The following is a 16294-nucleotide window of genomic DNA, read 5'->3' on the forward strand; positions in this document are numbered from 1 at the left end:
AATTTAAGAAACAAATACAATAAAACTACTTCAACTAGTTAGGTTATGCAATTTTCCCTTGAAATAATAATGACAATTTTAACAACTTTATGACCTTTTATTTCTTAGTATTTTTTTAATAATAAAACTACAGTAGTATGAATTTGTGAATTCAATGTTTTGTATAATTTTAATTATTAAAACCCAAAATATACCTTTTAAAAAAATGAATGTAATATCTATGAACTATCAGTATAAAGATTTATATATAGTTAGTACATTATTTATTATTCCTTTAATTAATTTTTTAAAAATCATTAATGATTAAACATAAATGATAGATGATACAACAATAATGTCTAAAACTCATACACAATCGATGTATACATTTTTTCACCAATATAATAATGATGGGGTACATGTGATAATAATGTGGCGTGTACATTTTAAAAAAGGTATTGTGCTGTTCCACATTTATTCTAACTTTTCCTCTAGCTCCATAGCTAGTTCATCCTCTCTTTTATAACACACTTATGTGTGTATATTCAAAACCGCTTCTTACCTTTTTCTCTTCCCTTTTAAGCCCTCACCCTCTTTCTAATAGATCCCTTCACTTCACCACAACCAATAGATTAAGTGTTATTGTGCACACCACCGAATATTATGGCGCTGAACATAACCGCTGTTTTCGCCTTGTTTTTATGTGTTACTGTTTCTTTGTTTGCAATAACTGGTGCTGAAGATCCATATAGATTCTTCAACTGGAATGTTACATATGGAGACATTTATCCCCTTGGTGTTCGCCAACAAGTAAATCTCATGTCTTAATCACATTGTTTTTATTAGTTTTATATATCATATACTTTACTCGATCTGAATGAGTGCTAAGTAAAGTTAAGTTAATGTATTCATTGTTTTTTGATATAGGGAATACTTATCAATGGACAATTTCCTGGTCCGGACATTCATTCGGTTACGAACGACAACCTTATCATCAATGTGTTCAATAGTTTGGATGAACCTTTTCTACTATCATGGTATTAACTCTCTCTTTTACTTGTCTTTTGTTTATAGTTATTGGCGAGATCACAATCATGGCTAGTTTGTCGTTTCTACTCAACTTGTAAAACTAACTTCATTACTTGTGTGGCTATAATCGATAGCGAGGCAATACAAACATTCACATTCATATTGGAAAATATTAGATACCCCTGCTATCGTCAATCTACAATAACGACACAAGTTGGTACTGGGTACAAAACAAATTTTCAAATAAGAGCCATGTGATTCTGTTATTTAACTTTTTTTTCTATAAATAAAATTAGAGAAAATAATATATGTTTAATGCATTATTTATCATTTGTACTTTAACAATTAATAGTAATGGTTCTACTTTGGTATAAAGTGCATCATGTTCATGTCTTATTTATATCTTGAATTAAGACATGAATTAATCATACAATATTTTTAATATAACTAAAAGTATTATAAATAACTAATTTTTTCTAGATGTTTTACTCTTCCAACAAAGTGTTTTTCATATAAATTGAAGTTTGACATTTTGGTCTATTTAAGATTTGACATGCCTTGTTAGTATTAGTCCTATAATAAATATATATATATATATATATATTAAATTCATAAAGTAAAATATGATTTTTTTTTATTGAATTTTATTTTTGCCTGAATATTGGTTCAAATTTGTGTTAAGCAGCAAGGAATTAAGTATGTATGATATTGCGGTTGGTAACAAATTTGTAGTACATTTTGGATGTTTGTTGAGTCACATGCTTGTGATTGGAAATCACCAAATATCGAATATATTATTGCCTTAGCTTGGGTTAACTGGCCAATTGCGCATACTTGGATCTAGATCTGACTTACTAGTTATATAATAAATAAATTATCCCTTTTATAAGACAACCTAAAATAAATAATAAAATTTCAAAGTAATCTAAAAAATTACTATGTTTATCTCTCAAGAGGGAAAAGACTTAGTCTTTATTTATTGCATTAGATGTTTTATACAAAGATGTGAATTTATCACCTTTTTCGTTCTGATGCTACAAATAAGCTAAAAGATAAGTTTGGTGATATTTTTATATTGTGAAATATTTATTTAAAAATAAAGGAATGTAGACACATTCTTCTTTGAAGAACCAATTTAAGGATTTAAAAATAAAAAGTGCACATTTTTTCTTTTCAATTCATAATTGCAAATACGAATTCTTTTACTTTTGTTTATCCAATGCGAAAGGCCAAAGATAGGTAGGTGATTGCCAGAAATGCATTTTTGGCTTTGTACACGTGAAAGTGACAGGTTACTCCTAATATAATTTTTCAAAAGTTCTCTTTTTCACTTAATTAATAATTTTATTTCTATCTATTAATATAAAAATATTTTGATAAGAAAAGAAACTAATATATAAAATTTGGGAATCATTCTATGAAAAGGACTAAAATTAAAATCTCGTAACGTTCTTATAAATAACTCAAAGTAATAACTAGGAAAGAATATTTTTATAGTTTAATATATATGCATAATATTTTTTAAAATTGTGAACACCAGTCATCATTTATGTTTTATCCATCTTTACTTCTTAAATTAAAGTAATATATATATATATATATATATATATATATATGATGCACTGAATATATAAAAAAATCTTTACGCTCATAATATTTTTAATCATATTTTATATTATTTTCTTAATCATGTGTATGAAAAACCAAACATAAAATTTATAAAAAGAAGTTTTTTATACTGATATTTAAAAAAATGACTATATTTCTCAATAACATATGTTAGTTGATACTGCATAATATTAAGTGACATTAGGGCCCATTTACTTTAACTTATGCTAATTAGCTGTTCTCCGACAGAGCCCGTGATTGATTACAGCCTTAAAGACCTTACTTTTATGGTTTGTTTGCTTTTATATATTTATTTAGAGTAATGGTATTTTATCATATAAAATTTTCTTATAAATCTTCCCACAAATAATTCTACACCACAAAAAAGTGATATATTACTTATAAGTCAACTATTAATAAAGGATATTTTATTTTGTGATATATGTTACTCTTTTATGATATAGGAGGATTTTGAGTACAATATATCCTTTTTCACTTATTTATTATTATAATAAGACATCAAACCTTCCCAATGATAGAGATGCCTTCAACTTTCACCTGCTTAGTTATCTGATTTCTTTGACTCTAAGGTTGAGTTCGTTTTAGAAAAATTTAAGCACTAGATAAGTTTCTAGGTGCCCCCACAAATTATTAAGAGCAGGTTGATGAATTAGATCAATATTCACATACTAAAACGAAGGAATTGACTATTTGAGGATAATTCATGACATATCTTTTTCAGAATTTATTTGCCTAAAATCACATAAGTGGCAAATTGACCAAGTTTGTTTCAGTAATATATTATCATATATTTGTTCCAAAATCATGTATAACACATAGGTTAGATTCACAAAATATTTAAAAATTACGTTACTTTGTGCCATGAGTAAAATATATTTTAAGAATTTCCATTATTTACCAAGTGGTCCAACCCAGACAGATACATGGCATTATGTGGTTACACATGTGATTTATTTATAAAAAAAAGTGGTTAAGCGACACAGTACATAGGCAAAATGTTATGAGATCGGAAAATATAAACTATATGTAATCTTAAATAGTTTGATTGATTTTCATGAAGACATTCCATAGAATTTAATCAAAATATTATATGTGATTCTGGTTTAGATTTATAATTAAAAAATAACAATATCAATATACTTTTAAGGTGTCAGTTCACATAAGAAACCTACATATTTTAAAATAACAAATTTAATACACTTATAAAATACAAGTTCCCATAAACAAAAGTAAAAAATCTATAGGCATCCAAACATTTAATCTAACATTAAAAATATTCATGAGTAGCAAAAAATAAAAATAATAATAACAACAAAAGTAAAAACAACAGCATCAATAGCATACTAACATAATTTTATGAATCAGAAAGGGTTAACTAATACATAATAAATCTTTTCACAACCGCAAAGTAAGGAAAAAAAGTAATTTTATATTATTAATTATAAGACTAATCATGCTTAGAACTGAAATCATCTCATTTTAGATGTGTATGTAATAAATATTAGTTTCCTCTAGGTCCTAAAATTGTAACCAACAACCAAGCAAACTCAATTTTCTGTGATTTTAGTTTTTTGGACAGATTTTCATTTTTTTAATTATCCAGATCTGAACACCCCCACATGAATGGGTAGAAAGATGAGGAAATGCTAGTAGGATATGAAGCATGGATTCGTCAAACACTCTCACGTGTCGGTGTCTGACACGTATCCGACACGGATACGCTCAGATTCGCGAAGGATACGTATCCATAGAGTATCCAAAACTTCAAAAATAAAATAAATAAAATAGTTATTAAGACATGTAGCCGATTCGTTTTCAATAAAATATAGGATATATGGATTCGTTTTCAGTAAAATATAGAATATATAGATTCATTTCCATAAAACAAGATAAATTAGATTTGTTTCCAATAAAATAGGATAAAATAAATTCGTTTCTAATAAAACAGGATAATATAGATTCTTTTCATTAAAATATGATAAGATAGATTTGTTATGGATGGCATGATTTTAAATTTCCATTGTATTTTTTACTTTAGATATTTTGATTTAGACTTATAATTTTATCATATTTTTATGTGTTTTTATTATTTTATATGCGTATCCCTGAACGTATCGTATCCCGTATTTTAGAAAAAATGCGTATCGACGTATCGGATACGTATTGTACTCGACACACGTATCAGTATCCGTGCTTCATAGCTAATAGGAAATAAGTTTATAGGAAGAGGATTAAAAGGGAACAAAGATTCTATCAAAGCAAATGCATGTTTTCCTATTGTTTTAATTACAAAAATATGATTTTATTATAATTAAAAAATAAATATATCATTAAAAGTTGAATTTCTCTTTGTTTCCCTTCATTAGAGGAGGCTATTTGAGTTTTAAGAGAAACCATACTACTAGAGAGGAAAATTGTTGATTTTATTATTGATTTCAAGGAGCAAGAAATGTTAAACCATATTATTTTTTCCTTTGTTGTTTTTATGTATTTCACAATCCACTCCTATAAATTCTCACCCGGTTGGGAGGAAACAAAATTATAAGCAACCTACTGATGATAAGCCATATGGCACAGGAATGGGGTTCAACAGAGAAGAAACTCATACGAAGATGGTGTTTCTGGAACAACATGCCCCATCCCACCAGGGCAAAACTTCACTTACATACTTCAAGTAAAGGATCAAATTGGAAGCTTTTACTACTTCCCATCACTTGCATTCCATAAAGCAGCTGGTGGATTTGGAGGCATTAGAATCCTCAGCAGGCCAAGAATTCCAGTTCCATTCCCTGATCCTGCTGGTGATTACACTGTCCTCATTGGTGATTGGTACACTTCCAACCACACGGTAACCATCCATATTTTCCCATTATTTATATACTATGGTTTATTTTCCTAAAAAGATAGTTTCCGATTGTCAGTTGGGTTTTGGAGAAAAATGAATCATAAAAGGCGGTTTAAGACAATTATATTTCAGGACTCTCTTCCCATTTTGTTTCTTTTTATTTAAAACTCAATTCGCAAATAAACCTTATTATTGATTAACGAAATCATTTGTATTATGTTACAGGATTTGAAGGCCCAACTTGATAACGGTAGGAGGCTGTCTTTCCCTGATGGAATACTCATTAATGGTCGTGGGCCTAGTGGAGCATCTTTCAATGTCGAACAAGGTATGTGCCTCATCAAATATGGAAATCATTTATACTTCAACAAAAGTTAAGAACGGAAACTACAATTTAGCCTAATATTTACATAAACTCTTATCTTATTTAGTGATCGCAACCGGCCCAGGCGGGCCGGGTACTGCTTACCCGTGCTGATACTCACATATTTGTGAGTATCTGTGCAAGTACTGGGTATCCGCACGGATACCCAATTCCAAATAGTGTGGGTAGCTGTTGGAGTATTTTTACAGATACTCATTGTTTGGGGTTTTTTTGTCATTCCCAATCTTATTCATTACTAATGCCATTGCAGGAAAGACTTATAGACTGAGAATATCAAATGTGGGGTTGCAGAATTCCCTTAACTTTCGGATCCAGAATCACAAATTGACACTGGTTGAAGTGGAAGGAACACACACACTTCAAACAACTTACTCTTCTCTTGATGTTCATGTGGGTCAGTCTTATTCAGTTCTAGTAACTGCAGATCAACCTGCTCAGGACTATTACATTGTTGTTTCCAGTAGATTCACTTCTCCAGTTCTCACAACCACCGGAACTCTTCGTTATAGCAACTCTGCAGGCCCAGTATCAGGCCCACCTCCTGGTGGACCTACCATCCAAATTGACTGGTCCTTGAACCAGGCCCGTTCCGTCAGGTATTATTTTCAATTTCATTAGAGAAAAAACAACTTTCACTGTCTTTATTTTTTTAACTTTCATGATCTAGAACTTGGTACTTATAACATTAATATAACATGGGAAATTTAACCGCAGGAGAAATGTATATTACTTTCATGCACCACTTGTTGCTTATAGACAAAAAAAATAAACTTGAAGCATTTTTAATTTCCTCATTTATCTTGTAAATAATATATCCCACAATTTATTATTCTGTTCAATGAATCACATGAATTGTACCCGTCTCTATGTCTGCATATGAAATAATTATTATGAAGAGATGAGTGAACAAAATTTTATACTCAAATCAAACTGAAATTTGCTTCAAAACAAACAAGAAACATATAGAACCTAAATTCTAAATGGCTATGTGAACCTGGGCTTCTACTGTTTTCATTTGAACCTTATACCTTTAGAGATAAGAAACCTTACGGTAACACGTGTGGTTGATTGTGTGGTTGCACGTGTTCATATAAGAATCACTCATAAGTCATAACAGTAATTTTACATTTTAATGTTGCAAAAAAATTTCAGGACCAACTTGACAGCAAGTGGACCAAGGCCAAACCCACAAGGCTCCTACCATTATGGTCTGATAAACACAACCAGAACCATCATACTATCAAGTTCTCCTGGTATTGTGAATGGAAAGCAGAGATATGCAATCAACAGTGTGTCCTATGTTGCCCCTGACACTCCTCTTAAGGTTGCTGACTACTTCAAAATCGATGGTGTTTTTCGTGTCGGAAGTATACAAGACAGACCCACTGGTGGTGGCATATACCTTGACACTTCTGTACTGCAAACTGATTACAGAACATTTGTTGAGATTGTTTTCCAAAACGATGAGGACATTATTCAGAGCTATCACCTTGATGGGTATTCTTTCTTTGTTGTTGGGTAAGCACACTTCAAATCATCCTCAATGTTTAACATTACGTGTTGAGTAATCTATTCTAATTTCAGTTGTATGATTTATGCTCTATTGGGTGGTTTATAGCTATAACTATGTATCTTATATATGTGAAACTAGTTGAAAGACTTGAAATTGTAGCGGAAAGTGTATAGTTGTGTTGCTATAAATGTATAGTTGTTGGGTTTTATATATTTCTACTTTTATTAAGGCAATGAAATATTTCTATTATACATGTAGTCTTGATGGAGGACAATGGACACCTGCTAGTAGGAACAATTACAATCTGCGAGATGCAGTTTCACGATCCACCACTCAGGTGAGAATAAGCTATGTTTAATAGACATTGTTCTTGTGGCCTAATCATATTGTATTTTTGTTGCTTGCAGCATAAGTTGTCACAACTAGATTCAAACGCTTGATAATCTTGAATTATGCAGGTATATCCCAAGTCATGGACTGCAATATATATTCCACTAGACAATGTAGGAATGTGGAACTTAAGGTCTGAATTTTGGGCACGACAATACCTTGGTCAACAGTTTTATTTGCGTGTGTATACAACATCAACCTCACTCAGAGATGAATATCCTATTCCAAAGAATGCACTTCTCTGTGGTAAGGCAAGTGGACGACACACACGACCCCTCTGAAGTAAGCAATTGTTTGAAGGATCCACACTTTTTGGATGAAAGGCATTCTAGCTTTAGAATATGAAAAGTAGTTAACTTATCTGCTGCCCATATTTATTCATTGTTAGGTGCTTTCAGTAATCTATGCTATGCTCTGGTAGTATGATGAAACATGTTACATGTTGATTTCAATTTCTAAACGACCCCAGCTCGAGGTCACATTCTTTGCCAGGAAGAAAAAAGAGAGAAATGTTATTCAATTCCTTTGTAATTTACAGAATTTTACTATTATTACCAAAATGAAGTCATGAGGAAATTTGCATTAGGCAGGGTGTGTGATTCATTTAGCTCTCCTCTTCCTATTTGCTATTTTGTGAAATCTCAAGTTGAGAATTTTTTTAGTGGATGACAAACTTGGATATGGTGGCATTTGCCTTCAGTAATCTTCAGTTTTCTAGTACATCTGTCTCCTTAAGTACCAAGTCAGCTTATGTTGATTCAAATCCTATGTGTAGGTGTAACTCTTCATGTAATATTTTTCTCTGTAGATATTGTGAGTGTTGCTCCAACTTGCTTTGTTTGTGGTAACATCATTTAGGACATGATCCCACTACCCCAGTGAAGGGATTGGTATAAAAATGGGATGAAATAAATTAGCTAATAATCACAATGATGATATACATGTATCCTGCATAATCAGATTTAGTGGTTAATAATCACAATGATGATACTTCTAATAATTCTGAAAACAAAACTGCTGCAAAGGAAATTAAACTTTGCAGGATTTGCTTAGGGATTCTGCACTTTATATTTTTTGATGACAAAGGAATGGTGGTGGAAAAGGATACTGTTGATGATATGGCTGTCTGGTCATTGCTGATATGGTGAAAAAGTCCAAAAGCAGTTAAAACTGTGTTCTTAACTTCTTATGATTGAGATTAGACTTTTGATAATAGCAGCCTCAATTTGGCTTCTTCTGCTATACTTATGTATAGCTCTAAGTATTTTCATCTCGCTCATGCAAACAAGCTTTTAAAATGGTTATATCCCCAGAGTAAATTGTAGATGCCAATTTAGTGTTTTGCAACAGTACAAACAGGGGAAAAAACAAAGACCCCCTTGAGATTGGGGTTTGTTAAATGAACCTGTGTGACCTTCAAGTCAATTAACTTCCAACTTCAAATGTTTTGATTTTCATTGTCCTTTTATGCCATGGTTTACATTGATCTGTGGTTTTGAATCAGCTTCCAGTTAAACATTTTATACAGATGTTGAACTTGATACAATTATTCACTCAGATTGCACTGAAAATTATAACTGCTAATTTAATGAGGCTACGTTCCTGTCATGTCACTTATATTAAGAGAGGAGCTTTTGAGTTGGTTGAGATACTTTTGTTAGAAACTACGTCACAAATCATGGACCCAGCCTCTCAGCTTTCACATACATTTACTATCATGTTTGTCTTAATCAAACAGAATTGTGCATGGAGTTCTGCAAGAAATAAAGCTTGTTTTACATATATTATTATAGCTGAAAAGATACAAACTATACAAATTAAACAAACTATTCATCGTGTTACTTGTCATGAGTGAAAAAGGAAGAGATGAACAGTTCACTGGTATTGTCTGAGAAATTCTCCCCAGGCCTTATGTATGCGTCAGTAGGGTCTATTCATACCAATGGGCATCTAACATTTTAGCCATGAAACTGTACCGATCAGCAGCTTCATCAATCTGAGGGCAACAACATATTCAACTTAACACAGTACAACATTAAGAAGGGGAAACTGAAAAAAACAACATAATTTGAATTTATTACCACTTTCTGTGTTGGACGCCCAGCTCCATGTCCAGCCTTGCATTCGATGCGACCAATTATAGGGTTTGTCTGGGGACTTTTGTCCAGGCTAGTACTGAGTACATACTGCATGGTCTGATAGTTAATGTAGTTAGAAATTACCTATTTTGAAGTTTGTAACCAAGTAAATAACTCAAAAAGTTTAAGTTTCTCTAATCAATACTAAGTTATGAGAAGTAGACTTACTGCCAATAGCTTCAGTGAGTGCAGCGGCACAACGCGATCATCATGATCAGCAGTCAACAACATAGTTGGTGGGTACTGAATTGACTTATTTGGATACTGCTCCCAAGGTCTCCGGACATTGTGCAATGGCGAGTACCTATAACAGTGGATCAAGGTAACATCATATCACATGCAAAAGAAGCCCACCATTTAGCATAAGAAATCAGACTCCTGAAAGATATTTGCTTTACAACAAGAACAAAGTGAAATTAAGACTTATCAACTTAAAACCATGAAGGAAACCTGAATACCATGCTGCTAGAATCAGATTAAAGTCATAAGATATGCCTAGCAATCCCACCAGTGAATTGTTAAAGGTCGTGATGGTTAGATGGTGTCAAAAGGGAGTCCAAAAGGATTGTGTAAAGGGTACTTACAATGGGAGAAATGTGTTGGAGCTAGGTTGAAAATAAGTATCTGCATATTTATCAAGCCTATTATGAACCTAACTAAAAAAGGAATCTATATTACTAAATGCACCCTGCCAAACCTTCCAACATATTTTAATTATCAATTACCATGCTCCTATCATCACTTATCACTACCCCAAGAGCAGCATCACTTACTAGCATATTTAAAAATCATAATTAAAATATAAAAGGAAAAAAATAATTACAGAAGTTACATGTATTCATTTTGCATAAAACATTAACCAACAACAAGTTTGTCCACTGGTGTAAGGTTCCGTTAGATCGTTATCTATCATACAAGACCACTGGTGTATGTTTGTCCCTGAGAGTGACATTTGCTGGGAGAGCAACACATCTAGAAAGGGATTAGTTCGTTACCTAAATGATGAACCGGTGAGGGGATACTCTTCGTTAGCACCAATTTTTTTTTTTTTTTTGCATAAAACATCTACGTTCATTTTCACGATAGGATAAGTCTGACTCACTTGATTAGCCAATGAAACTCTTCCTCCTTGTCCGAACAACCAAATTCTGAGGTCCAAGCATGACCTGAATAACAAACCTAAATCAATATGTGATACTACAATAAGAAATTAGTAGAGACAACAGATCTAAACAAACCTATGGTGAATTTGTGGAATCGTAGCATGTCCATTACACCAACATTAGCCAGTGCACAGCCAAAAAGATCTGGTCTCTGAACAAAGAAATCGAGGAACGATAATACTAGCCAATAAGGAAAGCTCAACACATGGACACATTGCAGAGGTGGCAGCATAAAAAGTACCAATGGAAGAGCCATAGGCACTCCCAATTGAATTGTGAAAACTAGACCAAAAAACATGAAGACTAATAAAAGGAACCAAACCTGATTTATGCATGCACCAACAAGAAGCCCGCCATTGCTTCCACCTTCGATGCATAACTTTCTGGGTTGGGTATAACCAGCAGATACAAGGTATTCAGCTGCAGAAATGAAATCATCAAAGCAATTTTGCTTTTTTAAAAGGGAACCGGCTTTATGCCATTCCTCGCCATACTCTCCACCACCACGAATATTTGCAATACAGAAAACAGAACCTAAATGTCTTGTGAGTACAATGCGACTGGTGCTGAAAGATGGTGTAAGACTGATGTTAAAACCACCATATCCATATAACAAACAAGGGTGTGAACCATCCAAAATAATATCCTTTCTCGCAACAATGAACATTGGAATCTTGGTACCATCTTTACTTGGCACAAAAATCTGAAATGTGCAAGTTACATCAAAGAATAGAACAGGTGAAACACAAAAATGCGATACTCATAACAGAGCCGTGAAATTAAAAAAAAAAGAAGCCTAATTAATAACGTGAACTTTAAAGTAAGTTTCTTTTTACCTGATTGACATGAAACTCAGAGTGATCAAACCCAGGGATGACAATTTCACGAAATATCTTCATATCAGGAACCTGTGTTCTCAGGTCGCATTGATATATGATACCAGGATTAAGAAAGCTAGTAAAACCAATGAAAACCACACTATCTTCACGCCGTGCAGAAATATCATAAACTGTACCAATGTCAATTGGTAATTGATGCTGCAAGGAACCGGTTTCTAAGTCTCTTACTTGCAGAACATACTTCACATCACTCAAATAGCTCACAATTAGTTGGTTACCGTTTACGGCGCATGCTGACTCAAGTACATCTTTCTCAGACTCTTGTATAACATCAGACCAAGCATTTGGTTCTCTGATATCTACTCGGACTAGTTTATATTTTGGAGCATCTTTATTAGTTAAAAGTGTAAACACAGTGTCATCATTTGTAATGATCTGATACTGTGCATCAAAGTTATCGACGAGCTTGACAAATGGGAGGAGGGCATTTTCGTTCTGAAAACCTTCCAGCCCATTAGGAAGTTTGGACATGTCACAATAGTAAAGTTTGTTAACTGGATCACACCCTTCATCAATAAGGAGAAGAACATACTGCACAATCAACAAATACAGTGAGTACCATAGGTAATTAGAAATCGTATACATAGGATCATTTGCATGCCTTATTAAGCTAATCAAATTATGCTTACTATCATGTCTGACTTACAAAGGCAAGAACTTAACCATAGTTCCTATCTTCCTATAAATATGAACCTTCTTTAATGCTATTTAAAGATACATAATCTTCTAGAAGTCGATGTATTAAGATTATTTACAGAAAATGAGTTGCTTAATCCTTTCTCTAACGATCATTATAATTTTGTCAAGCATTGAAGTAAAGCTTGTATGTAAAGATATAACAGTGAGGACCTATTTCATTTAGCAAAAATATTGTAACACAGTAATATGACAGAAAATAAATTTAAAACACTCAGCCACCAAACCCTTGAAATCGGGCAAAAATAGAAATTCTGCTAAGCAAAGCACCAGAAGCCAGATTTCCTTAGCAAAATTCATGTAAAATGCTAAAACAGAAAGAGCTAAATAGACGCCTTCTTAACAAAGAATATATGTATGGTATCACAGATAATGAGACAGTTCAAAAGCAATGACGAAAGGTAACCTTCCCATCTTCAGTAACTCTTGTTCCAAACAAATATTTTGGGTTATCATTATCTCTCCAGCACAGAATATCCTCTGATTGACCTGTACCCAAAAAATGATAATAGAGCTCATGATAAAGATTTGTGTTCGTCTCAGTCCCAGCATCTATTACTTCTCCTGCCCTACAGTGCAAAGTTAGCAAAGTAATGGAATCAAATTTTGAATCAAAGAAACATGAAACTAATCCAAACATCATCACTAAGAAAACGTTAATTAGTTAGATTAACAACCAGAATTTCAAACCTATGAAAGACAGAAACTAAATCTTGTACTTTCTGGAAAGATGTACCCTTATACCATTAATCAGTTTCAGTTATTATTAATTTTATTCTGATATTTTTGTTAGTCTTTTTGGATTTCTTGTGCCACTTTAATACAAATCCGTTGTAGCATAATAGTTGCTACCAAATTGTCAATCTTATTTGTAAATTATTGCTATAATTTCCTACCCAATTTTATGCCTTAATATCTGTATTAATTGCTACCAGCAAATATTGTAAACTGGATATTTTTGGCCTATGACCCCAAAATTCATAGACATTGCCCGATGTATCAATAGGATATCACTTACTTGGGTGCTGGATAACGGCTATAGAAGAAACCTTTGCTATCATTCGTCCAACTAATAGAGCTAAACTTGACCTGAAAAAAAAAAGTATGGACAAACACACATTTGCAGAGCAATCAACTTGAACGATTCATAATTACTTCATCTCTATACTCGAATTTGTTTGTTTCTATAAAGAAATTATTCGATACTCACCCATGACAAAGTATCAGGCTCAACATTCTTGTCCTCAATACTCATCAACTTTATTGTCACCCAATCGCTACCACTGGAACTGAGCCCATAAGCCAAGAACTTACCGTCTTTGCTCACTGCAAGTGTGTTGAGCGAGACGGTTCCATCTTCGCTTAAGCCATTGGGGTCAAGCAAAACCTCAGCTTCATCTTCCAAACTGTCCTGAAAATTCATACACAAACACAATTGAATTCGGAAAACTCAAAATAACCAAAGTAACAATACAATCTGATCAGTTAACAACACACCTGAACATAAAGCACGTTTTGTGGCTGAAGTCCGGTGTTGTGGAAGTAAAAATACTTATTGGCTCTTCTAAAAGGAGTAACATAATATGGATGATCAAACAGTTTCGTGATTTTCTCATGAAGCTTGGTTCTAGTATCGCACTTTTGTAGCACCGAATCCGTTAACTGAACCTGTTTCTGCACGAACTCTTTCACTTCTTCGGCATCAGGATTTTCAAGCCTATAAAAAAAACATCAAATAAGTTCGTGCATGTTTGGATTATCAGTGTTTTATTATTTATTACAACAATTGGACCTCGCTCCGCCCCAAAGCTAGTTATCAACCAATGTGGAACTACACCCCTCATGTCCATGAGTGGACATCTGAAGCTTGAAGTTTGCACGAATGGACATGTGTTGGTGGCCGAAAATTGTGGTTGATTCTTGTACCATGTTAGATTATTAGCTAAATTGAACCAAATTCCACCCTAAAACCCAGCTCATAGGAGATTGCTGAAACCATGATAAATGATTCTTAACTCATATTAGTGCCTTAACATTATCATTAATTCAAAGAGAAATAATTTTATTTTCTCTCGAAGGAATATGTTATCTCCCTAAAGATAAATGTATCCTATGTCTCAAAACTTATGTCCAACAAGACTCATTACAACATTGGTAAACAACATTTGACTTATGTAAACGTGGATGATGAACATTGAAGTATCAAATATTTGATGAGCTATAAGAGAAGAACGCATGCAAACTGTGTTGTTTCAAAGGTTTGCAATCATATTGCCCAGCTCATAGTTTAGCCAACTTACTAGCATACCGGGTTCCACGTGTCGGGTTTGGGATCATACAAAAGAAATCGTTGTAATTATAATAAAAATGTAAAAAGTGATAACTACATGAAAACAAAATCTGGGCCCACAAACCATGTAACATTGTTTTGGTATAACTAAGCCTTAACTAAGGAACTAATATCTTCCGACATGCCTGATGGCTAAAATAATATCGGAAAACTTGTCCATCCAAATAATTGTGGCTCCCAATAATCGAAACTTTCACCTTTTGGCCTATAACAGGACTATTAGACAAAGGCTTTGTCGGTGGCAAACTATGTAACTACGATACTGCTAACATAATATCAGAATTTCCACAGCTATTACTAACATTTTTTTTATTAAAAACAAAAATAATAATGTACATAATGAAAATGAGGATGCATACCATCGATACGGGTCATGAATCTTAACTCCATGAAAGTCATCAATGACAGAGTCATCTCTGCGAGCAATGGGATATTGAATAGGTTCGTCGAGAACACACAACGAACCCATTCTATTGTTAATACTAAGAATTGAAGAAGAAGAAGAAGATTTGAATAATGGTAAACGAGAAATGGGTTTGCGTGGAGTTAAAGAATGGGAACGAGAAATAGTTGTTTTTATAGTTAAGAGAGGGAGAAGATTTTGGCGAGTGCGAGAAAATAGAGGAAAGAACATAATGTTGGTGAGGTGGTGACTAAATGACGACATTATTACACGACAGGATTTGTGTGTGCTCCTTGTTATTCTGATAATGTCATGCTGGATGTCGCCATTTTGAGACTATCATGTCTTCAATTGGTTTCCTTTCATTCAAACCTTACAAGGGAATTGATGCTGGTTACTTGACTTGGTTCAACCAACTAAATGCAATTAAGTTACTTGAGATCTCATCTTTTTTTCTCATAAATAAATAATCTCTCTCGGCAACAAGTGTCTTTTATATGAGTAACTAGTCGTGCAGCCGTACACTTGCACGGGTCGCTTCTTTGTTTATGCATAATATAAATATAATATATACATATTTTATAATATCAATAAATCATGTATTGAAACATTATATTTCTCATTCATATAGGTGTAATATTAACATTGATTTTTGAGTGTATATGTAGAATATTAACAATTATAAATGTGATTGTATAAACATTTATTTGTTGAAAGTGTGATCATAGAAAATATTTGATTCTTAAATAACTCAATAAATAAAATTCAAATTGTATTGGATAATATCTCACCTCTATATTCTCTATATAAAATTATAAATATAATGAGTTATTTTTGCATCATATTTTTTGTGATTACGTTTATAAGTATCATAT

At 32.8% G+C, this 16294-nt stretch overlaps 2 protein-coding genes across 3 annotated transcripts; one reads left to right on the plus strand and one right to left on the minus strand.

Moving 5' to 3' along the window:
• On the plus strand, nt 485-8290 carry LOC109325401 (L-ascorbate oxidase homolog). Its single transcript, XM_019557741.1, has 8 exons — nt 485-789; nt 907-1016; nt 5215-5485; nt 5708-5810; nt 6118-6463; nt 7020-7385; nt 7639-7717; nt 7839-8290. The coding sequence occupies exons 1-8, from the start codon at nt 643-645 to the stop codon at nt 8049-8051; spliced, it is 1635 nt and encodes a 544-aa protein (XP_019413286.1). The 5' UTR covers nt 485-642; the 3' UTR covers nt 8052-8290.
• Nucleotides 8261-15828, minus strand: LOC109325400 (prolyl endopeptidase-like). 2 transcript variants are annotated; one of them, XR_002105132.1, is made up of 13 exons: nt 15376-15828; nt 14164-14383; nt 13877-14077; nt 13685-13755; nt 13073-13235; nt 11908-12501; nt 11394-11774; nt 11147-11222; nt 11011-11074; nt 10077-10212; nt 9852-9965; nt 9643-9766; nt 8261-8336 (listed from the first exon to the last, which is right to left on the minus strand). XR_002105132.1 is itself a non-coding variant. In XM_019557740.1 (12 exons), exons 1-12 carry the CDS (start codon nt 15681-15683, stop codon nt 9701-9703), a joined length of 2394 nt encoding a protein of 797 aa, XP_019413285.1. In that variant the 5' UTR covers nt 15684-15828; the 3' UTR covers nt 9523-9700. The 2 variants fall into 2 exon arrangements, 1 of the variants encoding a protein (XP_019413285.1); XM_019557740.1 differs by lacking the exon at nt 8261-8336 and having other exon boundaries at nt 9523-9766.

This window comes from Lupinus angustifolius, chromosome LG13 (genome assembly GCF_001865875.1).
Source record: "Lupinus angustifolius cultivar Tanjil chromosome LG13, LupAngTanjil_v1.0, whole genome shotgun sequence".
Classification (NCBI taxonomy): Eukaryota; Viridiplantae; Streptophyta; class Magnoliopsida; order Fabales; family Fabaceae; genus Lupinus; species Lupinus angustifolius.

What these genes read in the sequence shown, in the direction of transcription:
- LOC109325400 (XM_019557740.1), bottom strand. Translation starts at nt 15,683, where the DNA reads ATGTCGTCATTTAGTCACCACCTCACCAACATTATGTTCTTTCCTCTA. An exon ending in GAGTTACTGAAGATGGGAAG is followed by an intron (nt 12,502 to 13,072) that starts GTTACCTTTCGT and finishes TTGATTGTGCAG; the next exon opens with TATGTTCTTCTCCTTATTGA. An exon ending in GAGTTTCATTGGCTAATCAA is followed by an intron (nt 10,213 to 11,010) that starts GTGAGTCAGACT and finishes CCACTGTTATAG; the next exon opens with GTACTCGCCATTGCACAATG.
- LOC109325401 (XM_019557741.1), top strand. Translation starts at nt 643, where the DNA reads ATGGCGCTGAACATAACCGCTGTTTTCGCCTTGTTTTTATGTGTTACT. An exon ending in CCCTTGGTGTTCGCCAACAA is followed by an intron (nt 790 to 906) that starts GTAAATCTCATG and finishes TTTTTGATATAG; the next exon opens with GGAATACTTATCAATGGACA. An exon ending in TTTCACGATCCACCACTCAG is followed by an intron (nt 7,718 to 7,838) that starts GTGAGAATAAGC and finishes TGAATTATGCAG; the next exon opens with GTATATCCCAAGTCATGGAC.